General features: G+C 40.3%; 2 protein-coding genes across 8 annotated transcripts in view; one reads left to right on the forward strand and one right to left on the reverse strand.

The window, feature by feature from the left end:
• The window catches only part of CD274 (CD274 molecule), a 20,154-nt gene extending 18,923 nt beyond the window's left edge, over positions 1-1,231 (reverse strand). For 2 of the 3 annotated variants that reach the window (XM_025051440.1, XM_006918377.3), the window contains exon 1: positions 1,103-1,231. The gene's annotated coding sequence lies outside the window, so the exon portion shown is untranslated. The remainder of the gene's footprint in view (positions 1-1,102) is intronic. The other variant, XM_025051439.1, reaches the window with a different exon arrangement.
• Positions 1,232-5,867: 4,636 nt separating this feature from the next.
• The window catches only part of PLGRKT (plasminogen receptor with a C-terminal lysine), a 30,224-nt gene continuing 15,132 nt past the window's right edge, over positions 5,868-20,959 (forward strand). Inside the window, exons 1-4 of one of the 5 annotated variants that reach the window (XM_025051434.1) lie at positions 5,868-6,020; positions 7,163-7,290; positions 9,096-9,182; positions 14,641-14,718. In XM_025051434.1, coding sequence (XP_024907202.1) covers positions 14,686-14,718 — 33 coding nt within the window. In that variant the 5' untranslated portion in view covers positions 5,868-6,020; positions 7,163-7,290; positions 9,096-9,182; positions 14,641-14,685. Of the gene's footprint in view, positions 6,021-6,141; positions 6,238-7,162; positions 7,291-9,095; positions 9,183-14,628; positions 14,719-20,959 lie in introns of those variants that run through there. The other 4 variants (XM_006918378.3, XM_025051433.1, XM_015594561.2 and 1 more) reach the window with 4 other exon arrangements.

The following is a 20,959-nucleotide window of genomic DNA, read 5'->3' on the forward strand; positions in this document are numbered from 1 at the left end:
ACTACTTCTTTGGCTTCCTTTAAAACAACACTCAAATTGCTGTCCTTTAACCTCCGCTTATAACCCTCTTCCAATGAAAACAGGTTAATTTTTTTCTTCAGAGTATCATAGTCCTTAAAATCTTCTGGCAACTGTCAATGTAAACTGGCACAATCTTTCTGGAAGGCAATTCTCAATTTGCATCAAAAGGCCTTTAAAATATTCAGACTCTTTGCCTAAGTAGTTATGCTTCTAAGAGGTTACCTGAAGGAAATAATCAGCAGTGTCCCAGAGAGTTATATGAATAATGTTCAGTGAATGGCTAAGGTAGTGACCCACTGTAAATAACCTTTATGCCCAGCAGGGGAAATTAATTTTGTTTAGTTATCTAGCACCATGGAATAGTCATTCTTTTAGAAATCACATTTTAGAAGCCATTTAATCCATAGAAAATCATCCACCATATGTATATACATTTATTTTAGGTGCGAAAAACAAAGTGGAACAATGGTACTTGAAGTATTCCTTGTGTTATATGACAAACCCAAACTGTGCTTTGACATAAGCCAAGGCCAATGTGTCTAAGAAATATTTTAACATTTTTTCCTCCTTAGGCTCCTCTCTTCCTCCTTTAGGACTCCTTTAGGTCCCAAAAGCAGACAGAGCAAAGAGATCACGTTCCAGGATCCTGGATCTTACAGCACGAAAGGACCTTAGGAGATGCTGCAGGCACGCTGACTTACCCAGAGCATACTGCTAGTGAGTGACTGAAGATGGACTTGGACCGAGGTGTCCCAATCTCCAGCCTAGAAATTTCCCTCTAGACCTGCTACCTACCTCAGGACCATATTAATGAACGCGCAGAAACATATACTTACAAGACTGACATTAAGCAAAACTGAATCCCGCCTGGAGAAAGCACAACGGGTTACCTGCTCTTATTAACCTCGATCAGTAATTAATTGGCTCTATTGCCCCCCAAACCACAGATTCCCTTTTCCTTTCTCCTTTCTCCATCTCAAAGAAGTGGATGGGTCTATAGACCATATATTTTTCAAATACCGAGTGAGATGGCCAGAGATTCTGGCCAGCGGGCGAATCACGGGGGAAGAACGCTCCCTACCTGAGAGCGGGTAGACTCGCCTGGAGCGGAGATGAGTAGCGGAGCCCAGATGAGCAGCGAAGCCCTGGACTTAGAAAGCTCCGCGAACTACGAGCTCGCTCCGCCCAGGGGATGAGGTCCCGCCCATCCCTGACGGACAGTCTTGCTACTGGCTGACTTGGAATGAAAAAAATATATACGTCCAGAAACCAAAACTGAAACCTAACTACTGAGGTTTCTCGTAAATAAGACTTTTCAAAAGGGAATCTTCAAGAAGCAAAACATCTTTGTTTTAAACAAAAGTTTAAACAAAGCAGCTTCCGAAATCATCGCAAAGTTTTCAGATGTTGGTTTTACCTTCAGAATCCAGACACCTTAAATTCTGCCATCAGGTTTCCTTACTTTTTGATAAAAGCTTTTGCAAGAAGACAGAACATCTTGGCATAACTTGATATAATTCTGCAACATGTAGAAAGTAAAATGACATGCCAATATGGCTTTGGTTTTTATTCTAGAAAGTAGGTGTGTGTATATAATAGGAAATGTATTTTTAAACGGTGTATTGTGAGACTTCCTCAAAGTTCCTCGACATAATGAAACTTCAATTGCCTTGTCATTAAAAGAACTTCCCATCATGAGTTACACCTGGTAAGAATGCTCTGGCTCCCTGCTATCTTGCCATCCTTGGGATGTAGAGAGTGGGGTAGTACATTCTAGATGAGGGTTAGGAAAACCCTTCTGGTAACTCTAACCAACAGATGAGCCCAAGCTGAAACCATGTGACTTACACAAACAGTAGTGGCATAATTTACTTGAGCATTCCTCACTATTGTACTTCTAGGTGCCTCTTTTTCTCCTTCCCTACTTCCTTCATCGTTCTTTCTTTGTAATTTTAAATTTATATATTGAATACTTCGTTGTCAATTCAAAATACTGCATAATGAATGAATACTGAGATGTCTATTGGCTTGGTTATGGCATTCAAGTAAGTATTTTCACATTCTCAGAATAGCACTTATTTTTATATTTTAACTTGGAAAAATACTGAAGATGAGATTGCCTTGAAAATCTGGTGGGGAATGTGAAATTCTCTTTAGCCTCAATAAAATTGTAATAGGCTAGACGATTTAGCTCAGGAGCTCCCTATTGCAAATCTCTCTTGAGGCCACATAGTGGAATAGAGCAGTGTTTTCTCAAATTTAGTTCCTCTAATATTTTCTATTTAATCTGTTTTACTTTTCCTAAAAATGACAGTCAAGACCCAGGACATATAGCTAATGACCTGCTAGTGTGGTCGTATAACTGTCAAGTCAGAAAAATTGAACTCTAGAGCTACCTACCACTAACTAGTTGAGTAATTTGGGAAAAATAATTTACTGAGTAGTCAGGATTAGATGGCCTTGACGATCTATGAATGATTTTTCTAAACTGGGAGGAAATGTTTAGTTTTATTGTTTGTTTGTTTTACCAAAGTAATGTTCAGGGCCTGTATAATGATCAATAGAAAAAGCAGGAGGCAAATGGAATTTGCCTTTCCCTGAAGTTGTTGATGAGAATGGAAGGTTTTTGTTCATCTTGGGGCTCAGTGATTTACATATTAGTAATCTGAGGATTTGCGATATTGTTCATCTCACCCACCTGTTTCCAGCCTTCAGCCATTCATTTTCTCCACACAGTTTATCAAGCTTTTCAATGAAGTTTTTCATGTACTCTAAAAAGAGAAACACTGGATGTGTTTAGAAAGAAAAAAAAAAGAAGTTTTATCACTTAAAAAATATATGAAAATCAAAACAGTCAGGGTCATTAGTACCAAAACCACATGTGAGTTTTGAGATTTGAGTGAAGTAGATGGAGAAGTGCTGAGATAGGAGAAGAGCAGTGGAAGCCAGAGCCAAAGAACTGGACACTCCGATCATCTCCAGGATTGCCATTTCCCATTCATGCCCCTCTTTGTTCATTTTTAGGAGTAAAAACTCATCATTGCCTGTGTGCTGTTTCTGAGTGTTTCTGAGTATCACTTGCATCACAGTTGACTTGTGCTGGGTGTTTAAATACAGATTTTAGGGCTCTAACACAGACCTGCTGAATCGTTTTCTGGAGCGTGGTCCTGGGAGTCTACATTTCAACACCAACCTAAGGTGATTCATGTGCACGCTGAAGTTTTAAAATCTGATTGTATAATGTTTACAGAAAAAAAATGAACCAAGAAGTTATAACTCCCCTTCCTCCATCTAATTTGGTTAATTGGTATCAATACCACCCTTCACTCTACCTCTGCTCATTCCACTTCTTCTTTTGCCCTAAAACAAGAGAGGTGATTCTCATTTGTCCTGATCTTAAAAGGATAGATTCCAGGGTCCTACAACTGTGCGTAAAGTGATGCTAGCAATTTCCTGGTGAAGAAGCAATTTCCAGTAAGCTGTTTTGATCATCAGAAACAGGAAATAAAGATACTCAAAACAAAAAATATTGACAAGCTGCTTTATTTGCATTTAATATTTTAAAATGCATTGTATTAATATATAAGGACAATATCCACAGTCAACAGAAGCCAAATATCTGTGGTGAGCCTCTACAAACAATAAGGACATTAACATATCTTAAAGTCATGCTCACAACCATTTCTAACACAATTTTTTCATGGTAAAGAATTCAATTTAGCTTTGAGGGCATCAGTAAAGCCTGTATGTTTTTCTTGTCATTTTTAATAATATATGTATACTTTTTAATTAAAATCGTTGCAAATTAAAAGCTACTGCTCTCAAATTATATATACAAACAATTTGTCCCCATGTTCTATTTTTGATTGAATAGGGTTGTGAACCACCGCCGCATGTTATGCCCATTTCTCTCTCTATCTCTCTCCAATCACCAGCTCCTACTTTCTGTTGCCTCTACTTTTGCCATCTATTCATACTCCCATAGACTGGTGCTAAACAGACTTCATGGAGCAGAACAATTTGCCCTGGTAATACGACTCTTTAAAATACAGGGGAAATTAAATTTGTGGATGGCCAGAGGGTAGCAGCTGTCATCATTTGATGCCCATGCTCAGATGCTTCTCTCACTTAGACCGTATTTGTCTCCTTCCTTCCTATCCTGAGCTGGGGAAGAGCTGGCCAAGTGACAAGCTCTTGCCTTCGAAGGGCAGCTTTCATGCTGTGGGTACTTTAAAACAAAGATGAAGCCTCAACAATGTCCCATGACCTCAAGGAATTCATGAATCCAGACATAAATAATTATGACTCAGATAAACAATGTGGGAACTTGGGAACATTCTATGATAAATAATTTAATTTCAAAGAATCTCAATAAATAAACTGAAGGCCGCTAAAACTAGAGTTTGCAGCTGGGAGATCCCCTTTCAGAGGATACTGGAAAATATTTTTTTGATTTAATAAATATCCTAGAACTAAATAACCTAAGTGGATGGTGTAGAAATGAAACAGTCCTCCTGTGAGTCATTTTACTTGGTTTAAGGACATGATTTAGTTCAAATGTCTCTTGTGGAATTGCCTCCAGGAGAATTATTTTTTACCCACACGTGGTTTTAAACTAAGAACAATATGAGTTCTAAAACTCTTCGAAATCCCTACTTGGAAGGGAACAACTGATTTTTGTTTTCTGGTATGAATAAGTAGTTATTCAAAGACTGATTATAATCACATCCAGGTTAACTGGCTCGAGAACCTAATTAATCTGCCATTCTTGATAATAGACTCATCATAAAAGAATGAGTAGTTTTTTTCTTTTCTCCACCTTTTCCTGAAAGGATATCAAAGCCTTTCCGTTCTGAGAGATTCCAAGCATAAACTAGTAAACGGAAATTTCAGTTACTGAAAAGTCCTACTTAAAAGAAGAAAAGAAAGGTGGGACAATATGGTAGAATATCTAGTGTAGTTAGCTTCCTCTCAAACAAAATCATTGGTTATTCATCACTGTATTTCACATATAATCCTCATTTGCTTCATTTTGGTAAAGGAGATAGTTAATGCCTGCTGTAACCACAAAAAAATTTAACCTAATTAATGCATCCTTTTTCCTGTGTTCTTGGAGGGCAAGAGGAAGATGGGGAGTTGACATGGGGTAGAATAAATTCTAAAATTGGCATACTTGTTGCCAGATTTCCTTGGAAGAAACTTGATGGACACTGCGAGGACAAGCTGTGCAGCACTTCCAGGGATGCTTGCCATAGGAGCAGGAGAAAAAGAATGAACACTGAGATCTGAGTTTGTTTGTTTGTTTGTTTAATGTCCTTGGGTGGCACAAACAGATGTTGTATCTTGTGAAGAGCTGCAAAGGAAAGGGGCTATATAATAAGGTCATTTTATTCATCAGAGTTCAGAGACCGTTTCCCTTTTTCTTTTCTTTCTTTCTTTCTTTTTCTTTTTTTTTTTTAAGACACTCAGTGTAGGAGACCAGGCTGAATTTCTTAAAGAGGTGCAGGAGGCTGAGAGTCACCGTGAGATAGCTCATTAAAGTCTATGGAGGCTTAGCGAGGCTCAGGAGCATGAAGTCTCACATACTTGGGTGACTGACAAAGCTCACTGAGGCCTTTAAGTGAGATTGTCCTTGTGCTTCTTCTGCCTTCCCTCAAAATCTTACAGCTGAGTCGCTGCGGTTTTGAATTTTTTTTTAAATAGACTTGTCATTTCCTTTCTATTTTTAAATTAAGTTCATTAAGGTAACATCAGTTAATACAATTAGCGGTTTTGAATTTGCCTCTTTGACCCGCCCTTGCCCGGCACCCGGCGTAGAGCACAGTAGGCTTTAGTCCGCCGCGCGGCCCCTTTAAGGAAGCCAAGGGCTGCGCTGACTGGCTGGGGCGGTCAGCCAATCAACGAGGCGAGGCCCGGTTCCTGCTCCATTCTGCGGTCCCAGAGCTTGAAGGCCTCTGCCACGGTCACCGTGACCCCGCGCCTCTGCCGCCCCCCGGCAGGTGAGTGAGCGGCAGCCTTGCGGGCCGGTGCGGCCCCGGGTGGCGAGGGCGCGTGCCCCGCCGCGCTGGGCGCACGTTCCTGGTGAGCGCCTACCCTTGGCTCTCGTCCTGCCCCGAGGGCTGACGGGTAGTGCCCCTCTAGTCCTTCAGAAAGGTTCCTTTCCAGGCCAAGGACTCCGGGCTTTTCCCGTAACATTGTAATGGAGTTGGGGGAAAAGTAAGAGCATTGTCAACGGAAATCAGCACATTTTGCAGGAAGTACCCAAGTTATAGTAATTGGGTTTAGGCAGCGTGGGTGGGGTTCAATCAGGAAAAACCGCCCAGAAACAGTGTGTTCCGGAGGTGGAATTTGCAAGGGAAGTGGCCTAGTTTGAATGGAACGCAAAGACTTTTTTTTAAAATGGTTGTACTTATGCAACCAGTCATAAATGCAGGAAGTTAACGTATAATTTGATCATATAATGAGTCAGCGCAGAAATTTGGATGACACAGGTCATGGGATTTTCCTTTCTATATTTACTTTTTAAACTAAAATCAAATCCAGGTTCCCAGTGGTGACCCGAGGAAGGCTGCCTGGAACTTGCAGCCCCAACACTCCTCAGAAATACCTCTTCGATTGTAATCTATAGCACAGCTGAGGCAGGGCTGGAGCATCAAGGGCCCTTTTTAAGGTCTCAGGAGTAATCAAAGTTAAAAGGAAGGAAGAAGGGACTCAAATCAGCATTCTCATCCCTCTGAAACACACTGGTGTCTAAGTTATAAGTATCAAGACATTTGTCACCAATGATAAAGTGTTGGGATTTTTGAAAGACCTTATACAATAGAGTGACTTTAAAGTTATTCCTCTTGCAAGATTACTCTTGCTTATTTTCTTTTTCCCCCCAGTTTTATTGAGAAGTAACTGATATACATCACTATATACGTTTAAGGCATACAACATGATGATTTGTATATCTCATAACAGCAATATTAACTATAGTCATCATTTCTGATATCTATTTTGTGAGTGGGAGAGAGAAGACTGAGTATTCTGGACACTCTAACGAACCTCCCAGGCTTTGGAAAATGGTTTTATTAGGGTGCGGAAGGTTGAAAATACTGGACTTCAGGGTGTAGTTTACAAGATGTGCACTCATTTTCAGGTGTGATCTCCCCTGAGGACCACAGGGAAGCTCATCTCCCTGCTTGGCTTCTACCTTTAACTCTTGGGAGCATCCCCTAACACATCCAAACTACAATCCAGACCCAAGAGGGCAAAGTCCAGAAAGAGGTAAGCTTAAATCTTAACTTTCTGGATAGTTTTCCTTTCCTATATGGCTGACATGAGGACTGCCCTTGCACTTCATGGGAGATCTCACCCCTTCATAAATAGGAGCACTGTTAGAGACACAGCTCTGTGACATAGGGGAAGAGGGAGAGAGGGAGAGAAAGAGAGAGGGAGAGAGAGAGAGAAGGAATGGAGTTTGAGGACAATTGTTTATAAATGTTTGCAGCGTATGTAAAAATTCAGTTGTCCACTCCTATATGCAGAAGAAAAATAAGAAATGGCAAGTGGCCTGAGCTGTGCTTTCTCTTGTATCACTCACTGCTTTCTGCAAACTTTTATGAGAAAGACACCATGGGGACTGCCAAGATAGATAATATATTGCTTTTGCCTTCAGGCAAGTCCTGGCTTGCTGTTAGAAACAGTTGACATGAGACTGTCCGAGTTTGCATAAAGGAGAGAACTCAAGCTAGATTTCCCCACTCTCAGTGGGTGGCTTCCAACTCTTGTCACAGAATAGAGTGGGGCAGTGGCAGAGGGGAAGGGAAAACCTCATGACCTCCCTGGCCTGTTCAAGGCCTCTTCTCTCTGATGTGTGATTTGGCCTCCTGTGCCCAGCATTAAAGCTGATTCGGATCAGAAGCCCCTGTAATTCTAGGGTGTGTCTTTGGCTGGAATATAGGAAGCCACTGAAGTCCAGCTTGCAGTTCCCACTCACCTGGAGCCCCATTTGCAGGGATAACCCATTCCACCTGTCATGAAATGCCTCCACCCCAACTTCTCCCCAGTTAGCCGGAACTCAAGATTTTCTGATAAGGATATGGAAACTAGAAGCTCTTCTGGCTTCCCACAGAATACTGTGAATCTTGGGTAGAAAGCATTATGACTGGCCACTCTGGCCCAAGCTTCACAACCTTGCTCAACAGCCTATCAAACAGAATCAGCAGCATTGTTGAGGAGGGTAGAGCAGTTGTAATTTCCTTGAGTTTTGTGTTCTTCTGAACATAAAATCAACTGAAGTTCATCTGTATCTACCAGCTGGATTAAGAACAAAAACTGGAGTTCTGTTCTACCTAGAATTGACAGCCCACTTAAGAACTTCTTAGGTGAGATAAATAAAATAGACAATACCATATATTCATTTAAAAATTGTGTTTCCCGGGACATTTAATTATCCTTATGTTTTTTCCCTTTTGAGAACTTCAGTAGTAGCCTGAAGAGAACAAATGTGAAGCTGGAGGAGGATGGCTGAGGGATGTCAGCAGTGAGTAAATGGAAATAGGGGGTGTGTAGGAGAGGGGCAAGGAGTACAGGGAGAGTATAGCGACTTTGAGACACCTAAAACTTCCTAAAACACAACTGCAAGTAGCACAGAGAAATCTGCCCTCAAGGTGCACAATGCATCTTCTCAATCACCCCTCTATCATCCAGCTGTACAGAAGGTAAAAGGATGGATGGTATCCTCCCTGTCCCTCACAAAAGAGAGAGTTCTTTTCTGTTTTTGTTTTTTGTTTTTAAATATTCAGTTCTTTAAGATTTGGGGAAGCAAAATCAGAAAACATGGAGCAGATTTTAGAAATCATCTAGTTCAATCATCTGGTCTTAGGTGAGTAAATGATGACCAAGTCAGTTAAGTTTGTACAAGATCAGACAGCTAGTTAGGAGCAAGGACTAGAATCCACACTGTGTTCCCAGGTCAGAGTTTTTTCTTATTTTTACGTTATGACAAGCTCACGATAGCCCAAAGCAGAGCATACGAGGATGCATGTAGAATATACTGTTTTAAGCCTCTTTGCTTTTTTATATTTTAGGTCAAGATGGGGTTTATATTTTCAAAAGCTATGAATGAAAACATGAAAAACCAACAGGAGTTTGCGTTAATGAATGCTCGACTTCAGGTACACTTTTAAATAATTAAGTTTTCATGTAGTTACAGTGGTTAAAGTTTCTAACACATGTGTTCCATCAGTATGTTCTCTTTGAACCCCAAAGGGTAAAATGCTCTTGGAGCTTCATCCTCAAAGCCAAGATGAAATGGATTATTAATTATCTAGTGGATGGGCTTGTTTAAATCTCCAGTCCTGATCCCGTGTGACTATTTTTCTTTACATGGCAAAAGGGACTTTGCAATGTGATTAAGTTAAGGAGCTTGAGATGGAGAAGATCCTGGATTATCTGGTTGGGCCCAGTATAATCACAGTGGTCCTTATAAAGGAAAGAGGGAGGCAAGAGGACTAGAAGTGGGAAGGGGGATGAGAGAGAGGACCAGAAGTAAGAAGTGGGAAAGTGGGTGAGAGAGGGAGGGAGAGAGGGCAAGAGAGAGAGAGAGAGAGAGAGTTTGAAGATGCTATGCTGCTGGCTTTAAAGATGGGATAAAGGGCCATAGGCCAAGGAATTCGGACAGCCTCTAGAAACTGGAAAAGGCAAGGCTACAGATTCTCTCCAGAGGGAATGCAGTCCCACCAACCCGTTTGGGCTTCTGACCTCCAGAACTGTAAGATAATAAATTTGCGTTATTTTAAACCACTGAGTTTGGTAATTTGTTATATAGCAATAAGAAATTAATACAGAGCATGAAAACCTAAGGCTGGATAGAAAAGATCAAAACAAAGTAGAAGATTGCCTAATTGCCTAATATAGGTTGTCAGAAAGTATTTTAAAATAAATCAGGTGTTAAAGTTTTGACTAGAATTGTCTTCCTAAAATGTCAAAGATCTCATGGCCCTGGGAGTAGAAGGTCCTGTCCTGCTGTGCGTCAGTACAGTGAGTGGTTAAAAGTGAGGACTAAAGACAGACGGCTTGAGTTTGAATCCCATCTCTACCCCTGACTGACTGTATGAATTGTGCCTCAGTCAGTCTCCTCATCTGTAAATGGAGGTGATAGTATCTCCATCAGGGGGTTATTTTGAGGAGTAAAATGGTAGTGTATAGAAAGTAAACAGAACAATGCCTCAAGTCTTTAGAACAGTGTCTCTCTGTAAGTATTAGTTGTTGCTGTGGTTATTATTGCTATTAAAGAGTGATAAGAGTGGCTTGTGCAGGTTAATAACTTTTAGGGGAATGAAACAATTGAAAGAATAGGCAACTAAATTATTGTAACAGCCAAATGACTTAGGGGAGGACCAGATATTAGGCATACAAACCAGCCAAGAATGTCACATACTCAGTCCCTGTCCAAGACCTGTGGAAACTATAGGGCTTCGGCTCTTACATCAGTCCCCATAAAGTCAGGGTCTGTAAAGGATCTGGGATTTTGCCCTACTTGCAAGCTAACAAATTAGCCTGTTAACTCTTTTGTGGATGCTAGCAGAATTCAGAAGACACCTATGTCAGAGACAGAGGACTTTATTACTCATAGCTCAGCAAGCAGTGTAAGCATGAGGTTGGTGTCAATTCCCCATGCTCCTCAAATCTCACAGAGGTGACAAAGATGGGTTTAAATTGGTGCTGTGCATTCAGTGGGTTTGTGGCACATTTGAGAAACATTGAGCTTGGGGGGATCTACTATTTTATAGTGAGTGGTGAGCTTGTGGAATTGGGGAAGGTTACCTCACTTCTCAAGGTTTTTCACTGCAAACATAACCCAGAGAAATGGCCTCAACAGTTTGGGCCTTGCCCTCTTGGCCTATCTTGCAAGACTGTGCCAGGTCATTCAGCGTCTATGGCAGATGGCCCCTCCTGACAACATGCCCCTCTGCCCAACAGACCAGAACTTTTAGAACAACCTCAACTTCTGCCCACTGATCCCAGCAACCACCACAGCTAGTGCTGAGGTCACACTGTCAGGAGCACTATCAGCAACATCATTTTTCAGTTTGGCTGAATCAAAGGGGGACCAGGCCCAGGCATTTAGGAGAATCTCTGCGACTCCAAGAATCTCTGAGCCAGTAGCTATGCTTCAGGTGACAGAATTGGGGATAAAGTTTTTCCCCAAAGGGTAGCTACTACTTTATGCAAAATTGAGATGACAATAGGGTCAGCCATGCCCTCAAACATATTTTAATTTGACCAGCAAATGGACCCTTTCTTTGTAGTTATCTTATTCTAGTTAACTCACTCCCAAATGGGGATGTCAGGCCTGAGAATCACAAGACCTCCAATAGTCAGACATTCTTTTTAATAAGAGCTCAGTAGTAATCCGAGGGTTGCCTTACATTTTTGAAAGGGGTATGTTACAGGTTGAATTGTGGTCCCCCACCCCCATTCATATGTTGAAATCCTAACCCCCACTACCTCAGAATGTGACCTTATTTGGAGGCAGAATCTTTATAGAGGTGATCAAGCTAAAGTGAGGTCATTAGGGCAGGCCTTAGTCCAGTATGAGTGGTATCCTTATAAAAAGGGGAAATTCAGACATAGAGACATGCATACAGGGAGAATGCCATGTGAATATGAAGTTGGCCATTTACAAACCAAGGAGGCCTCACGACCCTCACAAGGAGCCAACCCTGCTGACACCTTAATTATGGACTTCCAGCCTCCAGAACTGAGATGATAAATTTCTGTCGCTTAAGCCACTCAATTTGTAGAACTTTGTTACAGCAGCCCTAGAAACTAATACAGGATGTATTTAGTGCTTGTGTCCAGCAGGTGGCGCCGATGTACTGGGCAATGGCCTCTGGAGATAGGCTGTGCTTTTCTTTCTCTTTGGGATTCTATATTGTTTCTACTAGATCAGCGGTCCTCAACCTTTTTGGCACCAGGGACCAGTGGTCCTATAAGAATCTAATGCCTAATGATCCGAGGCCGAGCTGAGGCGGAGATGCTAGCGCTGGGGAGAGGCTGCAAATACAGATGAGGCTTCATTTGCTAGCCCACCGCTCACCTGCTGTGTGGCCCAGTTCCTAACAGGCCACAGACCTGTACTGGTCCAGGGCCCTGTATTAGACAAATAGAAGGGGTCAGGGAATCCCTGAATGGGAGAGTATCCTCTCATCACTATAAATATTTGCAATATAAGCAAGTAACACATCAATTTCATTATACATTTATAGGTGGGAGGCAAAACTGCAGTATCTTGAAGCAGCTCGAAGGCCACTTTAATTTCCCTTCCTCACGGCGAACTTAATTCAGACTCTATCAGTTGAATTCCAGTGTGTTTTTCCCCTATGGGAACACATTTAACATAGGTACTTCAGGGGTTATCTTAACAGTTTCAGGAGATTATGTTATCTCTCAGGTGGGGCAGACTGGGGAGGGCAAAGGGGCAAGGATAGCTTTTTGCCCTTTGGCCCCTTATCCCAGAATAGGTGCTGCTTCCTCCCCTATGCACCCTCCCCCTCTGGAGAGCACTGGAGTTCAGAGGCATCATTCCTTACCCTCTACTGGTGCTATCGCTCAGCCCTATGTTGACATAAGGAATATCCAAACATGTAGAGAATTTTGATGAGTTTATTTAAACCAAACTGACAACAGTTTCCTGGAAGCCAAATCTCAACGGATTGAGAAAATGCTCCAGAGAATGGCAGATTCGTAGCTTATTTTACACATCAGAATAAAAAGAAGAGACATAAAGGGGCTTACATGAAATCCATTGGTGGTAGGTCAGCGAGTAGGAGAAGACAAAGCAGGGAGATCTCTGGAATTAGATAAAAAGGCAAAATAGAGAAATACATACTTCTTTACATTGGTGGGTACAGGAGAGTTAAAAATTAACATTTACAGCACACAGAGATGGTATGCATGGAACAAGATAACAATGAGGTGTTCTGTGGTCACATGCTCTAGAGCAGTAGTTGTGCCATGAGGAGCTGGAAAAGATTATTCTGAGATTTCAAAGGTATTTTATCTTAGATACTAAAAGATAATAGGCATGCTCACTTAAGGTAAAGATTGACCTTTGTCAAAGGAGCCATAGGCCTACGACGTGACTACCCACCATGACCCGCTTTTAGTTAGGAATTTTTATGTTCAGACTATCCTGCGTGGTAACTTGTGGTCTCTGAGTTTGTAGGCCCGCCATGCAGGCTTCCCCTGACCTTATCAGGTTTAGTTTGTGGCCCCTTTTTCGTCCACACCTGTATCCTCAGCTCTTTGTTCCAACCTGGTGTTTAGCTCACCCTCCAGCTACATGGGACCAAGTAGATTTGGGTACCTCCATCCAAAGAGCCATAAACATTTAAGTCCCTCCTCTTGCCTCCCTTAAGTTCTTCCAGCACACTCATCCTTCTTCCTTAAAGCAACTGAAGTTGGGGAAGAGATGGAGGGAGCAAGCAGAAGCCTTTGTATCTACTTTCAGTTTCAAGGGGCCTCCCACCACTGGGTTCAACAAGCAAGTTTCCGATGCTTTTTGACTACCCAGAGTTCTGTAACCTCAATGCTGACACCATTATTTCAGCTTTGGGACCCTTTGACGCATCAGCCACAGCCATATTGCATATCTTTTGGCTGGGGTGTGGGGCTTGTTGCCCCACGGTGATAACATCCTTCCTCCCTCCCCAGAGGAGAATGTGTCATATCTGGGCGACCTTTCGTCGCTCTGCCTCATTTAACACATAGGACAGTAAGAGACCCTTACTCGACCCTCCCACCCTCACCACCACCTAGCCGAGAGCTTTTCCTACTGGATCTCAGGAAGTCTTTTCATATCCAATAACCCACCAATGAGGGCTCTTATCCTTTCTCTTTCAGAATGCCATGGCTCTCTCTATCAGTATCTCATCTTTGTCACCAAAACAGGCAGGCCTTATGAAGAGTCTGGGATTTTACCCTACTCGCAAGTTAGCTTGTTACTGTTTCACAAATGGTGGTTGAAGACTTTGTTACTCACACCATAGCAAGCAGCATGAGCATGCTTATGATGAGCAGGAGAGTTTTCTATGTGCCCCACATCCCATGGAGGAGGTGGAGGTGGGCCTACTTGGATGCTGAGGTGGATGCAGTGAGTTGCTGACTTAATTGAGGAATAGCGAGCTAGGGAATCTACCACTTTTATGGTGAGTGGTTACTTCATCCCTCAAGGTTGCTCACTGCAAACACAACCCTGAGAAATGGCCCAGGTAAAGGCGGTCAGGGCCTTCATCCTTGGTCTACCTAGCAAGAAAGTACAGGAATGTTCAGAGCCTGTGCGGATTGGTCTGCCAACATGTGCATTGGTTAAGATTAGTTTTTCCTTGTCGATCAGGATGTGCTTTATTATTCATCTTCTCATTTCAAGGAAGGAGACAAAGGGAATATAGATCAACATGGTTGAAGCAGCTTTGCAACTCTAGAACTACTTGAATTCTGTTCCTAGATCTCAGCTGGTTCAAGGGAAGCCTAGAGGAAAACATACTCATCTGTAGCCATTTTGAAAGATCGGGTTGGTTCTTGAATGATCCCCATTTAAAGGAATTAAATTTCTAGCATCATTTTTAGGGTTTAGAGCCCTGAGGACTGGGCAGGACTCTGCAAATAGAAGAAATGGGCCACTGGGATGGAAGACAACACATCTTTGTAAGTCCTTCAAAGGGAAGAATTTTTTTAATCCCGATTGAAACACCATGCCTACTAATATCTTCAACCTGCTCTGCTCTTTGGCTCTTTTTCTCAATAAATGGCACCACAATGAAAAGGATAAATAGAAGAAATAAAGCAAGAAAATACAGTGTTTGCTTTATAGAGAATCCTGTGGTAACAAGGGACCCAAAATGTAGAGTAGATAGTGAAGAGGATAGGAAAGCAACCATGTCTATATCTATATGTAGAAGGATAAGCAACTGAGAGTTGGTTTAAGAACTAGAAGTGTCAGGGGACTTAACCAGGAAGTGCCTTGAATAAAAGAGGTAGAATGACCAATATAAGTGCGAGGAAACCTACATTGGCCTAACGCTGGTGCTTGGTTTTATAGTCATCTTCCCCATCCCTGCTACCTGCTCTTAGCCTCCCCATATACCTCACCTATAATCATTCTCCTGAGGCTCATTTGTTTATTGTGATAAAATATACATAACATAAAATTCACCATTTTAAAGTGTACAATTCACTGACATTTAGTGCCTTTACACTGTTGTGCAACCATCACCACTATTTAATTCCATAACATTTTCATCACTCCAAAAGAAAACTCCATGCCCATTAAGCAGTCCCTTCCCATTCTTCCTCATCCCCCCAGCCCCTGGCAACCACTAACCTGCTTTCTGTCTCTATAGATTTGCCTATTCTGGACATTTCATATAAATGACATCATATAACATATGGTCTTTTGTGTCTCATTTCTTTCACACAGCATCATCTTTCCAAGATGCATCTATATTGTAGCATGTATTTCATTCCTATTTATGGCTAATATTATATTGTATTGATATACCAAGTTTTATTTATCCTTCATTGGTTTATGGACATTAAGGTTGTTTTCTACCTTTTGGCTATTGTGAATACTGCTGCTATGGTAATATTGTACAAGTTTTTGTTTGAACATTTGCTTTTCAGTTATCTTGAGTATGTATCTAGAAGTGGAATTGCTAGGTCATATAATTATATGTTGAACCAACCGAGGAACCTTCAAAATGTTCATGATGGTGCCAACCTGCTGATGTCTTTCTCTACCAAAGTTGGAACCCATGGAAATAAGTTAATTTAACTGTATCCTGAAGGATTAGGTCTAAATACAAAAAATCTTCAGCAAGTCTCATTAAATGTGGAGCAAGATATTAACATGTCTGCAATCAGAGGAATTAATATAAATACTCTTAAGACTTAATTTTCTATATACTATCTGTGTTCAGGAATGGTAGGAATTGAAAGTAAAATAATTAATAAAGGTCACTGGTGTAATAGGCACTTACTTCTACAAAGGTAAACAGATGACAAAGAAAGGTCAAGCCACTTTTGCTTGACAATGTGGATCCTTTGCTTCCTAGCCCTTCCAAGGTTGCAGGACCTTTACTATGCTCAGTTCCCCAAAGGGAACACACAGGTTTTAGGTTTGTTCACAAACTTAAATGAAACCAATAAATCAAGTTACAAACTATCAAAAAGATTTTTTTTCTTTCCCTCCCTCAACTATAATTTTATTTTCATAAATCTGATCAGAGTGAATTTTAATTCATTTGTAGTTCTTTATTGCTTGAGTAAGGTGGGGATTATTTGTTTATTAACTCAGTAAAGCGTTTACTGAATGCCTAATATATAGAGAGTTTGGGGCACAAAACTATTAAAAATGTTCCTTTAGCTTAAATAATTGTTTTCTTTATAAATCTTCATAATATGTGTGTGCACACACATACACACACATACACACACACACACACTCACACACACTCACACCACTCACACACACTCACACTCACTCACTCACTCACTCACCCCACCATATTCCAAAAAGACTTTCAGTTAGGCTTGCTGTTAAAATCTTTAGACTTCTCATCTGTGTCGTTTCTAGTTTTCTTCTCCAAGATAATTAAGAATGTAGGGCAGTGAGAGAGGTGGATTTTAGAGAGAGAAAAAAAGTAGCCTTGTTAATATTTAAAATAAGGGGAACAATCCGAAGTGTCATTATTCTTGAATAAATTTACTAAATGAAGAATAATGAATCCACATTTTAAGAAATGTTTCAGTTGAAATAATTTTAGATTTGCAGAGAAGTTACAAACTCGTATAGAGAGTTTATGTATCTCCTTTGTCTAGCTTCCTCTGATACGAACAATTTACAATGATCAAAACCAGGAAATTAGCATCAGTACAATGCTATTAACTGAATTACTGATTTTTTTGAAATTTCACCAATTTTTCTCCTACGGTCCTTTTTACGTTCCAGGATCCAATTCAAGACCTCACATTGCCCTTAATTGTTGTGTCTCCTTGGTCTCCACTCTGCAATAGTTCCTGATTCTTTCCTTGGCTTTCATGATAAGCACTTTTGATAAGTACTGGTCGGTTCTTTAGTAGTTCTCTCACTTTGCATTTTTTCCAGTGTTTTTTCATGATTAGATTGAGATTGTACATTTTTTACATATTATTCTTAGACCACAGAATGCTGTTGTATCTTTGTGACTACATCGCTTCAGAGGACATCCGATGTTGATATGTCTCATTTCTGGTAATGTTAGCCTTGATCTCTTGATTAAGGTGGTGTCTATCATATTTATCTACTATAAAGTTACTTTTTTTTTTCCTGATAAATATATTTGGGTAGATACTTTGAGACTGTTAATATCTTGCTTCTTTTCAGTCTTCTGCCCACTCATTTTAGCAACCATTGGTAGGATCTTACATGCAACAATTATTACTGTGGTATTTGCCTAATTGTGATTTTTTTATCTCCTTCATTCCATCTACATTTATTCACTTGAAAAACTGTCCCTTCTCCATATATTTATTTATTCAATTATTCATTTAAATATGGTTTCATGGACATTTTATTCTATGGGTTATGATCTAGTACCATCATGATTTATTTTATGGCTTAAATTGTTATTTTGGCTATTGGGGACTCTTTCCAGTTGGCTCTTATGTCCTTTTGACATACCCCATCTTTTTTTGAATACTTGCTTATTTTCTGTGATCATAAGATATTCCATATATACTGCCCTTGCCCCAAGCCTGGAATTAACCACTTATTCAAGGAGTCTTGGTTCCTTTCATTGGAGAACGATACTCGGAAATCAGAATCTGGGCTCTCAGCAAAATTTGTACAAAATCTGTACTTAGTTAGGTCTGTCTCTAGACATGCTATTCAACTGGCCAATTTGTCGCTTCATATACCATTACCACACACTTTTAATTATAGATGATTTTTAGTATGTTCTGATACCTAATTAAGTTAGTTTATATCGTTGTAGCTTATCTTTTCAGTGTTTCCTTTTCAACGTTTATTGCATGTTTACTTTTTCATAGAAACTTTAGTTCAATTTGTCCAACTCTATAAAATAGTTTGTCGATTTTTAATAGGGACTGAACGCATTTATAAATTTATTTAGTAAGAACTGTTGAGTCATTCTATCCAAGAACAGGGGGTATTTTTCCATTTATTTGAGTCAATTTTGATCTCTTCCAGGAATTCATAAATGAATTACAGACTAAACCAGTTTTTGTATGTGTATGGAAAAAGAAAAATTTTAAGTTAAAATTTTCTGTAAACGATTATAAAAATATTCTTACAGTTGAATTCCTTGCATATCTGGCCAGGAATTATTAGCAGTGCAGATGATGGAGGGACATTCTTACTCAGAAGTATGCAAGACTGAAGAGCAGGAAGAGAGAGAACAGCAGATCTTCCAGGCAGGTTGGGGTGGCACAGTGGGAAATCTAGAAGGGAAAACTGAGCCCCAGACGCTGCCTGCTGGATTTAAGGCCAGGATATGGCTGCTAAGGACTATAGATTCATTCTCCTTGTGTGCAGTGGGAAGTTCACAGGCTTTGGAATCAGACACACCTGGGTCCGACCCTGGCTCCATCACTTACTGGTTGTATGACCTTGAATAAATGACATATGTTCTGTGAGTTTCAGTTTCATCACTAAGATGTGGAGAAGGATACCCAAGTACTAGCTTGTATGACAGAGAAGATGTTCAATAAATGTTCCCTCTTTCCCATTTATCTGCTTTCCTCTCTCTTACTTGCTCATAGTCACTACTTTACTTTTTTCTTCATCTCTAATTTTATTCTCCATTTTTCATTCATCATTTTTTTATCTTTCCCCAACTCTGTAGCTTCAGTTCTGTGGGCAGGTATTTGCTTTTCTAGTTCTTTTCCCCCTGTCTTGCAGGATGATTAGCAGTTTAAATCATCAATCCTGGTAATGATACCAAGGGGCCAATTAGCTTGCCAGGCTCACAGCCTCTCACTGGCACTCCCGATCTCGCTGAGAATGCTCATCCCTGAGCCTCTAAGAGACATTTGCAGGTGTCCCCTCTAGAGCCATGGCAGAACCTAAGTCATTCCAAAAGGTTCTTGTGACCTGACCCTTTTTGTGCCTACCTTGGCACAAAAAGGAATTGGTTCTTATTCATTCCTTTTGCACAGATGATATTTCAGGGTCATTTTGCTCCTTTTTTTTCCCCCCAGGAAATTTCAAAGCAAAAAAAAGTCTGAGTTTAAAATGAGTTCACTAAATACCAATTTACTTGTGATATATATTGCAAAGGAACAGGCACAAATTCAGAAAGATTCAGAATAACTGGGTGGGGCAGGGGGGAGGCGTAGGGGAGAGAATAGTTCCTCTCTTAAGAACCATGTATTTAAATTTGACTGACTACAATAGCAATTTAAAATATGCTTTTATTATAGTCATTGAATAAAAATATTTCCTGTTTCCAATTTTTCTTGTCAAGAGATTTGACACCTATTTCAATACTTAGGATTTACTTCACAACTAATACTGATTTGTACATAACCATAATTTCTAATTAAAGTTTGGTTACAGCATTCCTGGCTGGAATCCTGCCTCTCCCTTTGGGGTGTACTATCTTATCTCCTTATCACCTAAATTCCACAGGGCTGCAGCCTTCCTTAGTGGGCCATCTCTTTCTAAAATGTACTTTCAATAAATCTTACTTTTTCTCAAAAAAACAAAACACCTTCAGTACTTTCTAAGACTTTGGGATTTGATCCAAACCAGAACTCTGAAAACATTCTCTCAGGCAGAATCAAATCATTATTTCATATAAGTCAGGTCACCACTTTGTTAGTTATTTTCTCTTTGATCCCCTCTCCCTGTTCCACTTAGATCCATTCTCTGCCCTTCTCTGCCCTGCATCTCCCAGGCTCCCTTGTCCTGTGGCTTCAGGGTTGGACTCAGCCTGAAGGCACCAGCAAGAGCCTGGAAGGTGGGAAAACAGTGAGTTTAGGATGTAGGTTTGGAGGTGGCAGTGGGTTCCTGGAGCCATAGTCTTTTCAGGCCCTGTCTCTTCCATGGCTCCATCTCTCACTGGGCTCTGATCAACAGTGCCTCCCACCCTCTCCTTCTAGAACAGCTTTCTGCTGTCTCTCAGCCCCAGGGAATCTCACTATCCCTTGTGGTTACCTTAAACCCTGCCCACAATCAGTTTAGTCCCTTCAGTAAATTTTTGTTAAACTCTTTTGAGAGAGTGTGCTCTCTACCTCCTGTCGACACCATGCAATCAAAATAATGAGTATCTTCACGTTTTTTGTTATTAACAACTATCTAAAGTTTAAAAGATATCTGCATTTATCATTAACACTAAAAATAGACTTTTGAATTAATATGCATTAAACTAGCAATGCATCTGGTAATTGTAGATTTAGTATGATGCTCCAAGAACTATGAGATACATGCTAAAATTACAAATTTAAATTTCAGGTCAGGCTTTGTTCTAAGCTCAGTTGAGCTCTCTGACTAGTTGGTAATTTAATTTTTGATTCCTACTTTGGGTGTATAATCAAATGAAATGAGAAGTGTCTATACTGACAAAAGAGAAAAGACTTAAAACTCAAGTATGTTACATGGAATTTACAACAGAGCAGCTACTCCTTAAATAAAAATTCATGTTTCCTTTCAGATATAGATATTGGAACTATAGAGAATTATAAAACAACTTATGTACATATCTAGTTCAAAGTTAAGCAAATAAAAACTAGCTTCTACATATCCAGTTTCTTCAGCCATCTAACAATTAACAGTATAACATCAAGCTGAAGTAAGTAATGCTGATTTATTTCGTCTTTGAGGGGTATATATTGGTCCCTAGATGAAAGGCTATCTTTATGAACATAAAATATTCTTGTTCATTTGTGA

Source organism: Pteropus alecto, unplaced genomic scaffold (genome assembly GCF_000325575.1).
Source record: "Pteropus alecto unplaced genomic scaffold, ASM32557v1 scaffold95, whole genome shotgun sequence".
Classification (NCBI taxonomy): Eukaryota; Metazoa; Chordata; class Mammalia; order Chiroptera; family Pteropodidae; genus Pteropus; species Pteropus alecto.